This window comes from Leptonychotes weddellii, chromosome 6 (assembly GCF_054177405.1).
Source record: "Leptonychotes weddellii isolate Sample4059 chromosome 6, ASM5417740v2, whole genome shotgun sequence".
NCBI classification, from domain to species: Eukaryota; Metazoa; Chordata; class Mammalia; order Carnivora; family Phocidae; genus Leptonychotes; species Leptonychotes weddellii.
The window spans coordinates 37710444-37730555 of record NC_138374.1 but is presented as its reverse complement, the minus strand read 5'-3'; the positions used below and the strand labels follow the sequence as shown (position 1 = coordinate 37730555).

At 40.4% G+C, this 20112-nt stretch overlaps 1 protein-coding gene across 12 annotated transcripts in view; it reads left to right on the top strand.

The window, feature by feature from the left end:
• Positions 1 to 20112, top strand: part of SHLD2 (shieldin complex subunit 2) — an 82376-nt gene that overhangs the window by 36823 nt on the left and 25441 nt on the right. For 7 of the 12 annotated variants that reach the window (XM_081823940.1, XM_081823942.1, XM_081823941.1 and 4 more), the window contains exons 3-5: positions 12982 to 13171; positions 13569 to 15098; positions 18945 to 19052. In XM_081823940.1, the coding sequence (XP_081680066.1) occupies positions 13039 to 13171; positions 13569 to 15098; positions 18945 to 19052 (1771 nt within the window). In that variant the 5' untranslated portion in view covers positions 12982 to 13038. Of the gene's footprint in view, positions 1 to 2453; positions 2624 to 12981; positions 13216 to 13568; positions 15099 to 18944; positions 19053 to 20112 lie in introns of those variants that run through there. The other 5 variants (XM_081823951.1, XM_081823950.1, XM_081823945.1 and 2 more) reach the window with 4 other exon arrangements.

Genomic DNA, 20112 nt, shown 5'->3' with positions numbered 1-20112 from the left:
GCCTGGGTGGCTCAGTTGGTTAAGCGACTGCCTTCAGCTCAGGTCATGATCCCAGGGTCCTGGGATCGAGTCCCACATCGGGCTCCCTGCTCTGCGGGGAGCCTGCTTCTCCCTCTCCCACTCCCCCTGCTTGTGTTCCCTCTCTCGCTGTGTCTCTCTCTGTCAAATAAATAAATAAAATCTTTAAAAAATAAAAAATAAAAATAAATAAAAGAGATGTTTTCTTAAAAGCCATTTATTATTTACCTCATTATGAAATTTATAGTGAACCTTCCCAGTGGAATTCTTTGATAGTGAAGCTTCTTTATACTGAAGTTTTGTTCTTGTCACACCTCTTTGGATAAGCCAGTGCTCTTTGAGGATACTTGGTGACTCAGTGGCAGGGTTCTAGCTGCACGGATGTGCGAAGACAGAAAAGCAGAAGGCAGTTTGGAGCAGTGGTGAGGAGCGTAGGCTCTGACGTCCTGCCTCCAGCCCCTGCTCCATGACCTCCAGGCTGTGTGTCCCGGGCCAAGTGTTCCGAGTGGGGAACAGGGAAAGCAGCCAGGAGGCTGTTGCCAATCATCCAGACCATGGTGGTTTGCATCAGGGTGGTGGCAGATGAAGGGGGATAAAAGTAGACAAATTCTAAAGGAATCTTAAAGGGAGGGCTAAAGGGATTTGATGAGTTAAGAGAAAAAGAAAGCAATCAGTGAGAACGCCAAGCTTTTTGGCTTGAGGAACTGGAAGGATGGAGTCCTCGTTGGCTAAGTGTGACTTTTTACAAAGGAATGTCAGGGCTTAGGCTGCAAAGTTCTTTTTTTTCCGCCCCCCCTTGGTTTGTTCATTTTGTTTTTCATATTTTTTTAGGGAATGGGTGGAGATGGTAGCAAGCCCAGGGGTTGGCAGGCAGACCTCTGGAGCCCAGCTTATGCTTAGAAATCGTGATTACCTCTCTTAGAGTTCGGTTCTTTTGCTATTACGTGGTGTGTGGGTGGGGGAGAAGCAGAGTGCGATATTTTAGGATTTGACTAGAATTCCTTAGAAAGCGTGAGCCTTGGACAAGTTGACATCTTGCTGTCTGAGACATTTTCCAGGAAGACTGGATCCAAAAGGTTTATTTTTTTTTTTTAAGATAGATAGATTTTATGTATTTATGTATTTATTTATTTGTCAGAGAGAGAGAGAAAGCACAAGCAGGGGGAGTGGTAGGCAGAGGGAGAAGCAGGCTCCCTGCTCAGCAAGGAGCCCCATGTGGGACTCGATCCCAGGACCCTGGGATCATGACCTGAGCTGGAGGCAGACACTTAACTGACTGAGCCACCCAGGGGCCTGGGATCCAAAAGGTTTAATACCTTTTGTCTGCAGTTTCATAAGTACCTGTCTGCAGAACCTGATGGCCAGGTTCTTTTTTCCCCCTTGGTTGCCAAACACATTAATTCTCTTCTCTACGTCATTTAATTCTTATCTCCGTTGTGAGATTCTCAAATGCATGTTGTAATTTTCAGATACTGTTCAACCTTATTTCCATTAGTATTTCATTATTTAAAAAATTGTAGAGGAGGGGCTCCTGGGTTGCTCAGTAGGTTAAATGTCTGTCTGCCTTGAGCTCAGGTCGTGATCTTGAGGTCTTGGGACAAGCCCCACGTTGGGGCTCCCTGCTCAGTGGGGAGTCTGCCTCTCTCTCTTCCTCTGCTCCTTCCCCACTGCTTGTGCTCTCTCTCTCAAAATAAATAAATGAAAAATCTTTAAAAAAATTGTACAGGAAAACGGAACAGAATGTTTCCTTTCTCCCTTAAATTGTTCCTATTATTATAATGTTTCTGATAAAATGTATTAAGAGGCACACTCTTCACTAGTAGAACATTTATTCATGTATTTGCGTGGTTCTTTTAACTTGGTGAGTATATAATGTGTCTCTAAACCGAGACATTTGAAGAGTGGAAAGGGAAACTGACTGACCAGGCCACCAGGATAGCACGCTTAAACTAAGACTCTTCTGGGCAAATCCAAGTGTCTAGTCACTATATTCTGATGGTAAAAAAGCAGCTAGATTAAGGCTCGCTTCCTGTTTAAATGCTGGGACTTCACTGGGAGAAAGGCGCTTGCCTGCAGTAGGGTGTGGGAAGGAGACATTCCCACCGTGTTGCACGCAAGACTAAGGAGGCTCACTGTACTGCACCAACATGAGGTGGCAGTGGGACCGTGATGATGTTCCTCACTTGAAAACCAGTGCGTTGCAAAGGAAATCAAGGTCATGCAAGGAGATTTAAGGAATTGGTTGTCTGCTCCCGGGTTTGCCTTAGTAGCTATTAGTTTAGTTACAAGAATGAGGAGTAGCTTTAAACCTCAGTTGCTTTTGTTTTTAGGACAAATACTATCTTTTATCCTTTCGTAGGTCGCATAAAGTGTGGCACTGTTCTGTCATTAAAAAAATTTTTTTTTTTAAAGATTTTTTTTTTTTTATTCATGAGAGACAGAGCGAGAGAGAAAGGCAGAGGGAGAAGCAGGCTCCCAAGGAGCAGGGAGCCCGATGCGGGACTCGATCCCAGGACCCTGAGATCATGACCTGAGCCGAAGGCAGACGCTTAACCATCTGAGCCACCCAGGCGCCCTGTTCTGTCATTTTAAATGGGAAATTCAGGTACTAGCATTTAGTGCCTATTGGTGACTCTTTAAGAGTAGAGATCAGCGTGAATGTACATAAAATAAGGGGGGTTAGTGGTACTCTATGTCACTTCTTAGCACGTAAGATAATAGATTGGACTGATTCAATGAGGTTAAAGCATAAAAGAGCTGTTTCTTTTTTGCCACTACTTGTATCAGTTACCATGGAGAACACATATTTTTCTTACATAGGAGGGGAAATGGTTTCTAGCTTCAATATAAATAGTGGTAAACGGAATACAGTGTTTTATTTTATTTTTTTATTTTTTTTTTAAGATTTTATTTATTTATTTGACAGAGAGAGAGACACAGAGAGAGAGAGAGAGCGCACAAGCAGGGGGAGTAGGAGAGGGAGAAGCAGGCTTCCCGCCGAGCAGGGAGCCCGATGTGGGGCTTGATCCAGGACCCTGGGACCATGACCTGAGCCGAAGGCAGACGCTTAACGACTGAGCCACCCAGGCGCCCCAGAATACAGTGTTTTAAAATATAGAATACAACCTTTCCATATATAATTTTTTATAGTCTCCTTGTTTTATATATAGAGGACATTTTTTTGTGATATTGTATATCTTTATGATTTTTAGTGGCTGTGTAGTTTGCCTTTGTATGGATGTGCCATAACTTATTTAACAGACCTCAATGGATGTACTTTGTCCTCACTTTTTTTTTTTTTTAACATTTTACACAATACTGCTATGAATATCCTTGTCGCTAAGTCAGTGAGAGTGTATACGATGTTTCTTCCTTGAGGTTAAACTCTTAGGAGTATAATTGTGGGGCCAAAGGGATACAGAATTTTAAGACTTTTGACATACATTGCCATTTTGCCCTCCAGAGAGGCTTTACTAGTTTAAACCCCTATGGGTAGAAGTCATTTCCCTGCACCCTTGTAACTTTGAAATGAATCTTTGCTAGTTTGATAGGTAGAAATGTTTTCTCACTAACTTACTAATTTTTCTTTCATGTTATTAGGAAGACATATGTTTTCTTTGTTTTTAACCATGTATTTTTTCTGTGCAATATACCTGCTTATCTTCTTACCCCATTTTTTTTATTACTTTTTTTTTTAGATTATTTATTTATTTATTTATTTATTTATTTGAGAGAGAGAGAATGAGAGACAGAGAGCATGAGAGGGAGGAGGGTCAGAGGGAGAAGCAGACTCCCTGCTGAGCAGGGAGCCCGATGTGGGACTCGATCCCGGGACTCCAGGATCATGACCTGAGCCGAAGGCAGTCGCTTAACCAACTGAGCCACCCAGGCGCCCATCCCATTTTTTTTTATTACTTTGTGTGCCCGTTTGTGCACGTGCTTGCAGACTCCTCATATATTAAGGATATTCATCCAAATGTAATTTAAAATTCACTGGTTTTTTTTCTATTTAGACATATCTAGGGAAATGCAAATGTAACAGCAGTAAAGTAGCTCAGTACCCTTACTAGTAAAATTATTTTTTCAGGTGCTAACGAAGTTGTGTCAAGCTGGAACTTTCAGTTGTCATCTGTGGCATTATAAACTGTTCAGTTCTTTTGCAAACAACACGATAATACATAATTAAGAGCCATAACAATGGACATATCTTTGACCCAATAATCCCATACCTGGGAGTTTACTACCAGAAAATAATTGAAAAGTGATGTTGAATGCCCCAAATCATTTATTGCAGCAAGGGCTTATACTAATGACAAGTTAGAAACAAATTAATGAATTGGAGAGTAATGGTTAACTAAATTAGATTCATCATTAGAGTATTAAGTGAGCACTAAAAATGATTAGGAAGATTATAGATTGACATAAAAGGGTGGCCCTATAAAACCATTGAAGCAGAATACAAAATTATTTCAATTTTATGGTTATAACTATGTAAAAATACACATAAAAAGCAAAACTTTGGAGGAAACACCACGGGTTGGTTTTTGTTTGTCTTACCAAGTATGTGTGTGTAGAGTTTCTAAGGTTTGAGACTAACATTTACTGAGGGAGTACCGTGTGCCCATCTCACAACAACACTGTAAGACGGGGCATGATGTTATTCTCAACAGACAGATAAAGAAACTTAATTCTCATTTGACATGTACAGAAATTTAACTTTTTATTATAGTTGTTTTCAGATATCTACAAAAGTAGCAAGAATAGTAATTCTGAGCCCCGTGTAACTATCACCTACCTTCTACAATTTCAAGTTTACATTTTTAGTAAGTTGCAGAGTTGTAACCGTATCTATCCTACTCCGAAACCCATGCTTCTCATCACAACCCTGTCTTGCCTCTTCATTTTGTCATTTAATGCTATTGAATAACTTCATGATGCTTTAGTGTTTTTGGTAAAATGGACATGGAAAGGCATTATAACTGAGTTTTATAAGGCGGAGAAAGCACTCTCTTTTAACCACATATATTTTGTAATAAGCATTTTTAGTTGCAGTGTTTTGCAAAGACAAAACTTGCTGATACAGTTCATCCTGTTTTATAAATCTTTGACCCATTCATCAGACTCTGACCACTCTAAAGATAAAGGGTTATGGCTGTATTGGTCTTTCTGACTGAAGTGGCCTTCTGCAGATTGAGAAATTGGCTAATTATTAACTACGGTAATGGATATGTACTTGCAAGTTTCATCTGGTATCTTAATGAGCTTTAACCCTCTGAGTACACCCCAAACAAATCCTAGAATCATTGCAATTTATCAGTTGTCTGTAACTTAACTTTCCACTCCGTGTATTTTTGCTTGATAAATATTTTGTTTCCCCCCGCCCTCACCACATCCTATTCCCCTGTTCACACATTCACAACTCCTGTCAATTATAGGATTTTGTAGGAGCAGTCTTAGATATAAAGACCTTCAAAAAAATTCCTCTTTTTTGAATTAACAGGACCATACTTTCTAGTCCATTTTTTGGTGTGTGTGTGGGAAGTTCCACACTTACAGGAAGTGTGTATTTAGACAAGTAAAGGCATACTGAAATAATTATTAGGGACAGATAACCTTGTGTTTTATAGAACTGATTCATTTCAGACATCTCTTGTCCTGGGAGATCTTCTCTGAATTCTCAAGATGCCCTGTGTCACCCTTGTGTGCTTCCCCATCTTCCCCTGCCCAGAGGGCACCTAGGGCTCTGAATCTTGGGGACCTATGGCCTCATGACCTAGTAACCATAAACCATACTAGAGTTGAGTCCAAGGGCTGTATAATCCGGTCTGCATACAGTGTCATTTAGTCAGATTTTTCCTTCAAGAAAGAGGCTAAATAGAATATTGCTTTTTTATCTACTGTGATTTTATCAAATATAGCAAGATTAGAAGTATATCTGACACTAGGGCATGTGGTTGGTTAAATATAGATTGGTAAAGCATAATTGGATATTTTGTAGTTAAATGAATGAGACTGGATGAAATTCTGCAGTGTTGTGTGGAGTGAAAAGAAGAAGTGGTCCAAGAAGAAAGAGAGAAAGAACCAGAGAGGTAGAGGAAATAGGAAAGCATAGCATTCCAGAAACGGAGGGAAGAGAGTTTTACAATTAGAGTCGTCCAGTACTGTGAGTACTTATTTGACGATTTGGACTTCACTGTTGTCTCAACAGAGGTAAGAAATAGAAGTCCGATTGTAGGACATTCAGGAGGAAAGGTTAAGTGAGGACGCAGAAGCAGTGAGTGTCTTAGAGTCTCTGTAAACGTTCTCAAGACTTCCTGTAGCACATGTGTCTCTTGGGTAAGGCAACTGAAGCTGCTTTCTTGGCTCCTGTGCTGGGGTGTGGAGGAGGGGGACTTGGGGGCTGTATTGTACTCCTTTTTTTCTGAATTTATTTAAATTTAAATTTGTCACTAACTGTAGTCCAAAAAGCCTAGGAAAAATGCAGATAATGGCCAGTCCTGCTTTGGTTGGTTGCCCCCGCCTTCTGCCTTTTAGGGACACCCCTGCATTTAATCCTGTGGCAGCTCAATATCACTATTTTATAATTGTCATTTTATCACTCCCATTAGACTAGCTCCTTAAAGCTCCTTGTTGTCGTTGCTGACTTCCCATTACCTAGCATAATGCCCAGCACATAGTATTAAGTATTTGTTATATGAAGGATTGAATGAATAAACCAACAATTATCTGTCTCTTAAGCACAAAGTAATTCCAATCTGATGCTCTCACAGAATCAAAAAAGAACGTTTCAGGAAAGAGGGACTTATAAAAAGTTTGAAATGGCAGTAAGATAAGAATCGAAAACTGACCTTTGGATTTGGCTAGTAAAGGGCATTGGTTTTCATAGTAAAAAGTGTTATAGCAAAATGATTGGAGTAAGAGCCATATTTAAGTGAGGTTGAAGAATAAATGAGAAGTAAGAACAAAGAAACACCATAGAAGTTTTCTTTTTTTCAAAAAAGATTTTTATTTGAGAGAGAGTTTGCGAGAGAGAATGAGCAGGGGGAGCAGCAGAGGGAGAGGGAGAAAACAGGTTCCCCATTGAGCAGGGAGCCTGACACGGGACTGGATCCCAGGAGCCCGGGATCATGACCTGAGCTGAAAGCAGACACTTAACCAACTGAGCCACCCAGGTGCCATAGAAGTTTGTTTTTTTGTTTTGTTTTAAGAAACCATTGGAGAGAAACCCAGAGATTTGAGAGAGGGAAAGTCATTATCATAGTAATTTTATGCATTTGATATGAATATAAGTATTCTCACCTGCATGTCAGCATATTTTATTTCTCCCTCTTTTTTTTAATAATTTTTTTAAGGATTTTTATTTATTTATTGAGAGAGAGAATGATAGAGAGCATGAGAGGGAGGAGGGTCACAGGGATCATGACTTGAGCCGAAGGCAGTCGCTCAACCAACTGAGCCATTAGGGCGCGCTCTTCTGCTTGATTTTAATGCATCTTTACAACTTGAAGGTTTTGGCTGTGCTATTTGGGAGCCCCCTAGTGGCCAATTTAATAATGACATATAAGTAGTCAAATGTTGATTGATCCACTAGACCAGTTATTCCTTATGCAGATTATTCTTTCTGTGAGGAAAGTAACTAGTAAGGCTTATAGTAATTAGTGAGGCTTAGTCCTTTTTTATCTGTCAAAACTTGACACCTAAACTTGCTGTAATTTTGTTTCCATAATAATAATTTACTATTATAAACCTTGAAAATTGCAGTATATCTTTGTTTAGTTGCTAACACATTACTAACTGCCATCAGTGTGCTCAGCTCTTACTCTGCAGTGTTAGATTTAGGTCCATTGTTCTACAGCTATTGGACCATCATATTCAGTTTGGAGATTGTGAAAGAAAAGCCTGATTACCAAGCAAAAAAGATTTGATTATTATGAAAATAATACATATTCGTTATTCATCACAATAAAACTTAAAATATAGAAAAATTTTAAAAATCATCCTTAATGTTGCTTCTCAATGTTTTTCTTTCTAGGATTTTTTTATATTATAAAATATATCTGGGAACGCCTGGGTGGCTCAGTTGTTAAGCGTCTGCCTTCGGCTCAGGTCATGATCTCGGGGTCCTGGGATCGAGCCCGCATCAGGCTCCCTGCTCGGCAGGAAGCCTGCTTCTCTCTCTCCCACTCCCCCTGCTTGTGTTTCCTCTCTCTCTCTCTCTCTCTCTGTCAAATGAATAAATAAATAAAATCTTTAAAAAAAATAAAATATATCTGAACAATATAAGGAACACTTCTTTAACCACACCTCATTAAAAAAAAAAAACAAGCATGTTCAGTACAGTTCAAGCCCTTTGTGTAACTTTACCTATTACATCCTCATTCCTCCCTCCTGAAGGTAACCACAATCCTGAATTTGGTATATTATTCTCAGGCATATTTAAAAATTCAGTATATCATAATTTAATACTGACAGCTATCCTTGTGGTGAACATGGCATAATGTATAAACTTGTCGAATCAGAGTCACTGAGTTGTATACCTGAAATTAATGTAACATTGTATGTCAACTATACTCAAATTAAAAAAAAATTTTTTTAAAGATTTTATTTATTTATTTGACAGAGAGAGAGAGACACAGTGAGAGAGGGAACACAAGCAGGGGGAGTGGGAGAGGGAGAAGCAGGCTCCCTACTGAGTAAGGAGCCTGATGTGGGGCTTGATCCCAGGACCCTGGGATCATGACCTGAGCTGAAGCCAGACGCTTAACCGACTGAGCCACCCAGGGGCCCCCCCTTTTTAAAAAATATTTTATTGACAAATTGTTTTTTTTCATGTAAAATTGTATTTGTGGGGAGCCTGGGTGACTCAGCTGGTTGAGCATCTGCTTGTTGATCTCAGTTCAGGTCTTGATCTCAGGGTCATGAGTTCAAGCCCGGCACTGGGCTCCATGCTGGGCATGGAGCCTACTTAAAAAAAAATTGTATTTGTAAGATGTATCCATGTTGACATGTAACTCTTGGTAACTTCTTTTTGCTGCCATACGGTAATCTTTCTCTGAATATTCCATGATGGATCCATTCTCCTCTTCATGGACTTTTAGGTTCTAAACTTTTGCTTAAAAAGTCTCCATGAGCATTCTTGTACATGTTTTCTTGTGTATATATACACGTATATGTATATGTATATGTATATGTATATGTATAAATAAAACGCCCAGAGTTCTCCGGGGCAGAAACTTGGAAGTGGAATTACTTGGTTTTGTGGTATGTGCATCCTCAGCTTTACCACATTGTTCTTCAAAGTGGAATGCCAACTTACTATTCTATGAGCAGTGTGAGAGTTCCTCAATCTTGGCTATCGTTAGACTGCTTAAATCTTTCTGCAGTCCTGCGAGTATGAACAGTATCTCTTAAGAACAGCAAAGAGAAGACTTGTATTATAGGATATTTAAAGCATGTATGAGAGCGGAGTGATTAGTGCAGTGAACCTCTATGTGTTTTGTCACCCTTATCAACGCATGGCCCTTCTTGTTTTATCTACAACCTTACTCCATCTCCCTTCCCAGGGTTCTAAAGGAATCTGAGATGTCACCCTGTCTTGCCTGCAGACACTCATGCATCTCCAGCACTAACTCTTTCATACATAGCCTCGGTAGCATTATCCCACTAAAAAATAACAACAATCCCTTAATGTTATTAAATTTAGTTTCTCTAGTTGTTTTGTAATATTTTTACATTTGTGTCTTCAAATCAGGATCTAAATAAGGTTCATACATTATAATTGATCTCAGTCTACAGATTCCCTCCGTTTTCCCGTACAACATCTACCTTGTGATGTTAGCAGTCATTAATGATTATTGCCAAAGAAATACACTCGTTCATCAGGAGTTGCAAAATGGTGCTATTCTGCCATTTCTTTTTTGTTTGTTTATCAGCAGGATACCTCTGTAAAGAGAGCTTTTTTCTCTTCAAATAGCTGGTCTTCTCGAGATACTGTTAGCAAAGAAAGAAAGGATAAAATTCTTTCCTTTCATTCACAAGCTTTTAAAGGAATTACTTTGTCGCCAGTATCCTCCCAAGGTCATCACTGAGTTTGTTTTAGTTATCTTTATGAACTTATGGGTTTAAACAAATTTGGTGTGTTCCAATCTATTATAGTAATCATTCCAAATGATGCTCAGATTGCTCAACTTTGGCCAGTGGGAACCTCTTTAAGTGGGCTGAATTCTTTTGACACCATCGTAGTAGTCTCTGATAGTTTTCTTACTTTCTGGTATGACGAGATGTTTCACATTCACCTCGTACATTTCTTGCTCCAGACCTAAAACCAGCCATTTCTCTAAGGAGTTCTGGCCACATGGTCATCATCTGCATAGCATAAACCAAAATTCCAGTTCCTCAGAAAGAAAGCAAGTGTTCATCACAACACTGTTTACATAGATCATTTAGGCAGGGTGAGCCATTTTTATCAAAGAATGGTGGGAATCCTCCTGGAATCTAAATTCCTAGACGCCAGCCTGGGCCCACCTTGCAAGCCAGCCTTTTTAAGGACAATAGTCTGAGGCCTGCCGTGTTAACTCTTTTCTGCACAGCTGCCTGTTAGACATTTTGTGGCGATGACGAGTAAGCAGAAAGTTGGTTAAGGAGTCAGGAGTTCAGAGGAGAGGTTGTGAGGGAGGTATACACGTGACAGTCAGTAGCTCAGAGAAGGTATTCAGAGCCTTGAGACTGAGTGAGGTCACCTAGGGAGTGAGCCCAGAGAGGGACTCAAGGACTGGCCCTTGAGCACGAAGTTGTGGAGATGAGGAGGAGCCAGCAGAGGAGACTGAGAAAGAGCACCTGGTGAAGTAGTTATCACGTGGAATGAGAACCAAGAGGGTGTAGTATCCCTAAAGCCAAATAATAGAGTATTCAAGGAGGCTGAGTTCAGCGGTGTCAAATGCTGCCGATAAGCTGAGTAAGCTGAAAATGGAGAACTGACTCAGCATGGCGGTGTGGAGGTTACTGGGGACCTTGAAATATGCCGTTTCAGTGGAGTGGTTGGGACCAAAGCTTGACGGGAGTGGGTGTAAGAGAGAATGGGAGAAGAGGGAGTATAGACAGTTCTTTCAAGGAATTTGGCTGCAGAGGGGAGCAGAATGGTTGGAGGGGCAAAGGAGCGGAGGAATAACAACATGAAAAAAATAACAGCATGTCTGTACGTTCATGGAGATTCTCCAATACAGAGAGAGAAATCAGTCACCTAGGAGAGAAGGGGAGAAATGTCGGAACCTGAGGAAGAGAAAGGGAGTGAGATCTAACGTCTAAGTAAGGTGGCTTCACCTAGAAGCATGGACAGTTCATCCACAGTAACAGGAAGGTGAGCACAGTATCTAATACGACAGGGCTGGGTTGGTAGGTCTGTTGGTGAGAGCTTGTAAGCAGAGATGGTAGCATGGTCACCAGCTGCACTTGAGGAGTGGGGAAGAGATGCTGCAGATTTAAAGAGTGGAGAGGTATGGGAGACTTAGCTTAGTGAGTGGATAGGGAAAGATTGTGAGGTACCACTTGGAGGTTAGTGGTAATGAACTTAAAATGAGACTAGTTTTCAGATGAAGGTTTTTTTGTTTTGTTTTTCTAGTTACTTCTAGCCATTGGGCTACAGGGGCAGGGTAGGTGGTGATCCAACCAGTGTTTGAGTTCAGCTGGGCAAATACCTTAGCGAGGAGAGCAGTGGAATTAGCCATGTATGCCAGAGAGTGATTTTAACACTGGCCTACGGGATCAAAGCTGGTTAAGGAGGGAAGTGAAGAATGAAGCTGTGAAGATGTGGTGCCTACAATCAGTCGTAGGTCCCGCATGTTCAAGGAATTGCTGAAGTTGTGCATTTAAAGGGACTAAGTAGGAAGATGGGAGAAACTAATCAGAGCACTGAAAGCTTAAAATTAGGGAAGGATGTGCAGTTATGGATAATGGGAGGGTATGTGACTCTAAGAACAGGTAACTGGGGTAAGGTGGAGAATACAGTCACTGGAGGAGAGGGGGTCAAGGAGCCAAGAGGCCAGGGGACTGGAAGGATCATCCACATTGACATTGAAATCACAAGAATTATAATCGGAGATTATTAGATTTGGAGAAGGTGACAATGAGCAAATCCTCAAGGATGATGAGAGTGACTGGAGATCACAGTTGTCATTTCCTGACAGTTCCCCCTTTCTGTGTACTTCCAGACTTCTTGTACTGCCGGATGGACTTTTCATGATGTGGAAACTTCTTACCTTTTTACAAAGGACCCTGTACTCTGATCAAGAGTCCTTAGTCATGCCACGGTTTTGCCTGACTCTGCCTTGTATAGCCACTGTTCCTTTTGTTTAAAAGCTCTCAGCTGCAGCAACTCCCTTGCCCAGCGGATGGTCGCTTCCTGCTTATAGTCTGTCGGATTTAGTACATTATTTTCAAAGTATTAGTTTATAGTCACTGTTTTCCTCTCCTTTTTGTTTAGGCCAAGAGCCTTATCTGTCTCTTTGTCCCTGAAGCACTGTGAAAAAGCTCTCAGCAAGCTCTAGGACCAGATCTGGTTCATAAATTCCTTTTGAAAGTCAGTTATCAATTAAATCGGGGTGTGATTCTTCATTTTTTTTTTTTTTAAAGATTTTATTTATTTATTTTGACAGAGAGACAGAGAGAGGGAACACAAGCAGGGGGAGTGGGAGAGGGAGAAGCAGGCTTCCCGCGGAGCAGGGAGCCCGATGCGGGGCTCGATCCCAGGACTCTGGGATCATGACCTGAGCCGAAGGCCGGCACTTAACGACTGAGCCACCCAGGTGCTCCCTGATTCTTCATTTTTAATCTCAGTAAATATGATGCTTACTTAGATGTGCTTATGTCAGGTGCTACAGTTAATGACAAAAAGTTTAAATCACAACGGATTCCTTTTCTCCAGCTATTACAGAATGACTACTCTTAATCTTTTTACTTGTATTGCAGAGAAGACTGAAAAGTACAGAAGGAGTCACTAGTTGGCTAACATGGGCCTGAGCATCGATGACACGGTCACTTCTACAGCTTGAAGAGAGAGCCTCGAGTCTCAGTTTGTTATTTTCTCTCCCTTCCGGTTGGGGCCTTCTATTTTGGTCTTGGGAATTGGGTTCACAGTTGAAGGAAGGAGGCCCCAAAGGTACTGAGATAATCTCTGGAGTAAAGAAAACAGGAAAAGTAAAGGTGACTATAGGACAACGAAACCAATGCTTTCTTTTTCCTTCTCTGCTAACTCGTTATTTAAATGTTATTAAACGTCATTTGATGTTAGTATACTTAACTTTTTTTAGAGTGTTTTTTTTAAGTATCTCATTTAATTTATTGAAGAGAGTCTGTATGTGAGGATTTTTGTGGCAATTTTGATTTCTCCTTATGATTTCTTATTATATATTTATGAATTTTGTATTTAAATGGAATACCAGTTAATTATGTTTTTGATTCATAGTTTATACAACATTTGCTTTTGGCATATTATTAAGTTAATATCAATGTAGAAAAAAATCTAGTGACAAAATACTCATTTTAATTTTTTTCAGAAACTATGAGTGGAGGATCTCAAGTCCACATTTTTTTGGGTGCTCCGGTTGGTCCATTGAACATGACAGTATCAACGGAACCAACTTCTTTAATGTCTACTGAGAACCCCTGGAAAAAAATTCAGCTTTTATACCACCAACATTCTTTACATCTGAGGGATGAAAACTGCACACATGAAACTCTTGAAGACTATCCAGTTCTAGAAGCTAATGGCCCTCTAGATTTTCCTAGTGCTCAGTTTTTAACAAACCCTATGGGTGAACCTATTCATGTGAAAGAAGACTCTATAGATTGTATTTCTGAAACACAGACTGTAAAATCCCAGGAGAGTCCCCCTTTAGGAGTGAGAGAGAGAACCAGCTCTGATGTGCAAATATGTGGATTTAAGGGAAAAGTTCAGCATTTAACAGAAGAAGAAAAGTTTCAAAATCTTCTCAGTGAAAATAAGAAAATTGCAGATGGACAGCATAAAGATCAGTCAAATACATGTGGTCAGAACTTTCAGAAAAACTTCTTTCAGTTAGATCATAAGTGTGCAGCTACGTTAGATTTGGTCTGTAGTATGGAAAAGATTAATGTGGGGCTGGGAGCGATTGAAATGAAGTGTGGGCCAACAGAGCATCATGAGGTACAAAACCAGGGTCTGGAGTTCTTTTCCTCTGACACAGAAGATAAGCCAAGGTCCGAAGCTGTTAGAAAGGTCGCAGACCTTAAAATATCTACGGATACTGAATTTCTTACTATAATGACCTCCAGCCAGGTTGCTTTTTTATCTCAAAGGAAGTCTAAAGGACAGAATTTTATCAATAAAGGGCCTGTAAGCGAACCAAAGGCAAGTCATAGGGAAATAAGAATACTTGAAGATAATTTGACTCAGCCTAATGATGACTTTGCAGGAGGATGTGAAAGTGGACAAAATCAAGCACATTCCCTTGAACTCTTTAGTCCTGTTTGTCCTGAAGCAAAAAGTAGCGACACTCACATGAAGTCTGATAAAAGTCTCGAAGAAAATAGAGGACCTCAAGCACTGTTCAATTTTGAAGACAAACCGCCACCCAGTGATGTATGTATCGAGTCATATAGCTCAGGAATGCTGTGTTCCCAACTAAATACCTTCCACAAAAGTTCTGTTAAAAGAAGTTGGACCTCTGAAGACAAGTTGGGCCATTCCAAAGCTCTGTCTAAAGTCCTCCAACCATCCAAGAAAATTAAGTTGGTCTCTGATGCAGGAGATCCTACTGCAACAATGGACCAGAGGAATGTGTCTAAATTTAAGGGGATTAAAAAAACATCATTAATACAAAATTGTGATTCTAAGAGTCAGAAGTATAATTGTTTAGTCATGGTATTATCTCCATGTCACGTGAAAGAAATAAGTATAAAATCTGGACCAAATTCCGGCTCTAAAGTGCCTTTAGGAACAATTGTGGTAACGGACCAGTCAGGAATTAAGAAGAAGGTATCTCTGTGGAGGGCTGCAGCATTTTGGGCACTTGTAGTATTTCCTGGAGATATAATTTTGCTTACAGGTAAGGTCAATCATGGGGTAGTGGTAGCTTCAAGCTGTAGGCTTCCCTGACCTCCCACTTTTAGCCTTATATCGTTTGCCTCTGTGGGAGGCGGCATGATCGATCCCTTTCCAGTATCCAGGTTTGTCCCCTTACCGTCGCCCGGTATCCCATGTTCCTGCCATTTCTGGGCCTTTGCTCTAGCCCTTCTTAGTTCTGTCCCTCCTTGAGGGAGGCCTTGAAGAAGCCTTCCCTGATTGCTTCTCCCTTTCATTCACTATGTTAGCATTCAGGTCATATCATCAGGCTCTTTCTTTGTTTCCTTATGGTTTTGGCTACATATATCTTATTTTTAAGTGTTTTCTTGAGCTATATTAGCAGTCTTATGATGAAAGGACAGCGTTTCTACTACTTAAGCCCTAGTGATGCTGTGCACATCACCTTCTTATTGAGGGGACAGATAGAGAATTTCTATTGTGTTTTTAATTATTAAAATTATACTATCACGTTTGGGAATATGGGAAGGAAAAACTGCTGATATTAAAGCAACCTCATATCACCTCCAGTAGAGTTTTGGAGTGTTACCTTCCAGTTATCTTCCCTCTGCTCCTTAAAATGTGTATACATACATATGTAATAGTTGATATTTATTGGGAACTTACTTTGTGTCCAACCCTGTTTTAAACTTCACATGTATATCAATTCATTACAACAACTGTATGAAGGTGCTGATTATTAGCCCCATTTTTCACTTTGAGTAAACTGAGGCCCAGAAAAGTAAAGCAGTGTACCCAGTTTCACACATCTAGGAACTGGCAAAGCCAGGATCTCACCTAGATTCCAGAACCCACACTCTTACTATATAGTTGTAATCATAAAGAGCATTGAGTTTTTATCCTGCTTCTTTCTGACATAAGACGTCTAACATTTGTTTTTTTACATGTTCTTCATTAATTGAAAATAAATACACAGTGTATTAGAGCAGAGATACCAATGATATTAAGGGTGAGTCCCAGACTGGGAGGAAGTTGATTAAGCTCAGTAACCTACCTAAAGAAAGAACGTGGTAGAGAAGAAGAGTGGGTGAGCTTTAGAAGCCTAGAAAAAGAAGACATCAAGGCAGTCATTGGTGGTTCCTACCAAGTGGTTTGCTGGGGGAATGAGAGCCTTGCCTAATATTCCTTAGGTGCATAGGTAAGAGTGTCAGGTGCATGCTCTCATAAAGAGATATGTGGGATTATAACCGACATGGTTAGCAGAGTCCCGTCCCACTGGCAATGTCATCTTATTTGTTGCTAAGTCAGTTCATCTTGCTCCCTCTATTCTGATTCAGTGCTCACCAAGCAGCCCTTTTCTTACGATTTGGCTTCCCAGGTGTAAAGCTGCCTACATGAGAATCGGCTGCAAATGCTGTTTCTGTGGCAATGAATGTCTCATTGTAAATTAAAAAATGGTGTTGTGTTTTTTGTTTGTCTCATTAACTTGTTTAATGGGAGCTTATGTTGCAGAGCTGAAATCTATTTTTGGGGTGCCGACAAAATCAGATTCCCAGACTATCAGGAGAGAACGGGGCCCTGGACCACGGTTATTTTACCAAGGCCATTACTGTCCCTGGGTGAGCCTCACAGGAGGACTTTTCCTGGCAGATGGAAACTCAAGCCTGCTATCCCTGTGTTTTTTCCTAGTGTCCATACAGTTGTTAGCAACTCGGTAACCTTCTATCAAGTGACTTAACTGGTTTACTTAGCCATTTTCCTATTATAGGATATTTAGATTATTTCTATGAGCACCTTTTAAAAAAATTAGATTTTTTCTTTCTGTTTCGCCTTATTTCCTTAGTAAAAAAGTAATCTGGTTCACTAATTTCTGAATGGGTTTCTTTTGTTTGTGTGGGACAGATGGAAACTTAATGGAAAAAAGCGAAATCTATACTTTTCCATTGTCCTAATTAAATACTGAAATTGTATTTACATAGAAATTTATGGGTAAAATCCCATTCTAATTAACAGCATTCACGTACATTATTATATCTCCACGTTGGATATTTCGTACTGTCTACTGACATACACCCCCAAACTGAACGTGTTTCCGCAGATGTATCCCAGCTCACACTGTGTTCCGTGACACAGCCGACCTTTTGCCATTATACTTGTAGCAACAGCATGAAGAGGTGCTGTAAGTGAGGACTGTCTGAGGGAGACTGCTGGCCGGAGTTCAAAGACGACCTGGCGCTGAACTGTGGAAAACCACAGATTTTCAAGAACAAACAGGAGAGGCTCTAGGGCGTATCCGTGAGAGGGAATCAGGAGAGCCAGGAGGCAAGGGCTGGGCCAAGAATTCTACTCCACCCTATCACTACTGATTAGCAAGTCACTAATCCAACCTAGGTTTTACAATCTAGTTTTCTGAAGCCTCTCCTTGAAATTTATTTGTTTCTTTCTGAAGAGCAGGCATCCTGATGGTCAGATGATGAGAAGTCTAGAACGCTGTGCTAGCTGTTCCTGGCCAGGCAGTGGGGAGCTGCTGAGTGCTTTTTTTTTTTTTTTTAAAGATTTTATTTATTTATTCATGAGACACAGAGAGAGACAGAGGCAGAGGGAGAAGGCAGAGCAGGGAGCCCGATGTGGGACTCGATCCCAGGACCCTGGGATCATGACCTGAGCCGAAGGCAGACACTTAACCGACTGAGCCACCCAGGCGTCCCTGCTGAGTGCTTTTTAAACCAGTCAATGGATCTCATTAATGTTCTTGAGAAATCACTCATTAGCACGGGGGGATGTGGACTGAAGGTGGGAAGGGACCTGCTAAGAGAGAGAGGAATGTATGATATAAAACAGCCCTGGCAGGGCCGGGGGCTGGGGCTCAAGAGGCAGAGCCAACGGGTGGGAGTTTGGAGACAAAGGTGGGGAAGGAGAGGTAGAAGTCCAGGGATGACTTCACATTTGAATTTACCTGGCGAATTCCAGAGTGCCAACAAATGAGATGGGTCATATGAGAAGAAGAGCAGGTTTGAGCAATGCTGAGTCTGGGGAGCCAATGGAATATCCAGTCAGGAATGTCTGTTTTGCAGTTGTGGAGAAATGGGTAAATGGGTTTGAAGCTGGGGAGAGGGTCTGGGTATCAATTTGGAAGTAAGTACTCGGAATGTGTGCATCCTTGTTTATCCCTCAAAAATTTGCTGCTGTTAGGATATCTTTATACCTCTAGCATTTTATGCACTGATTATATCCTGCCTGGGATCAATATGTCTCTGTCTCTAACTTACAGTTTTTGCTCTACTTGGAATTGTTTCTACCTGTTGGTATATTTAGTTCCACTCTCTGATTCTTCTCTAGGCATCTTAGATCATAGAGCTCTCCTATTGGAAAGTGTTCCTTACCTCCCAAGTCCTTCACTTTTAACATCTGGAGATGAAGATTGCTTTTGAGGGAAAAAATAATCAAAGTCCTTTAAGAATGCCTTATATTCATATGTGTTTATAGCAGAAGGGGTAAATGCATGCTAAATATTATTTGCTCTTCTAGGCACTACAGCTTTGGAACCATTACTTTGCTTCCTGGCTCTAAATGATTTGCTTTTAATTTCTCAAAATAGACATTAGGACATTTCTTTTACTTAAACAAAAGCCATTAAACCATTCTTTGTGGAGCAGTGAGCTTCCATACTGATATTGTTCAAATATACAGAAGCAATGTTGTTACTGCTATTTTATTATTTTGTGTCTTTAGGCAGATCATTTAACCCACTTGAACTTTAGTTGCCTGGCATGTGAGAGACATGCATAATATTTTGCTATGATTGCTAAGTTAATTACGGTGTGAAGGAATTTATGACATGATCAGAAGAACTTTTTTTTCTCCTTTCCAGATGTTACTGTTTATGAAGATCACTGGATTGGTGAGACAGTACTACAGTCAACATTTACCAGTCAGTTATTAAATCTTGGGAGTTACTCATCTGTCCAGTCTGAAGAGTGTAAGACACATTTTAAATATAATTTCCTGGTATTTAAAGTATATACACATATTAGAAAAAGCTACAACAATGTGAGAATACATATGCACAAGGTTATTCAGGGAAGTGTTTATAATTGCAAGACACTGGGAAAAATCGGAATGCTCCTGCGTAGCAGAACAACTGATTACATTGTGGTACATTTCCACAGTGAAATACTATGCAGCTGTGAAAAAGAATGAGAAAGAGCTCTGTGAATTGACAGGGAATGATTTCCAGGACATACTGTTATGTGAAAAACACAAAGCTCAACAAAGTATACATAGCATGCTATCCTTTGTATAAGAAAGAGGGGAGTAATAAAATATATGTGTATCTCCTCATTTGTGCAAAAAAAAAAATGCAGGAAAGAAAACAGAAATTAAAGAGATGAGTTACCTACAGAGTGGGTGGGAAAAGGGACAGAAAGAAGGAGGGAATGGAAATAGGGTACCATTGAGGAGGAGGGAGTAACACTTCTCTGAGTGGATCTTTTTGTGTAGCTTTGATTCACCGAGAATCACAGTGCTGCTTCCCATACCCACAGTAAACCAAATGCAGTGGAGGGAGAAGCCCCAAAGAAATGCCACTAACAAATGAACCCAACCGTATTACAAAGGAGGGTGGGGGAAGGCAAGATCAAACCTCAGTAACTGTGGAAAACAGTGTATGCACTGGATTCTGCAAGGCCAAGGACAAAAGGAGGGCATGGGTGCTGCAGTCTGGTTAGTAGAAGTGCTTCTTAGAGGGGCGTGGGTTAGCAACAGCCTGGAAACTGGAAGCAACAAAATGTAAAAAGTCAATTTCCAATTTGGGGATTTCTTTAAAAGATGTAAGTGTTATCCTTTGTTACGAGTATTTGAAGTTGCCGCATCTTGGAGAGCATATTTCCATGGAGCTAAATGAGTTTTAAGTAAAATTCACCATATTTAATAGGTGTTAATACAACAGAAGAGTAAGAAACGTTTTGAAATCATGAAAATAACATGGTATGCAAATATTTTGCAAGGGATCGGGGAGATAAATGTCGTAGGTAGAGTTG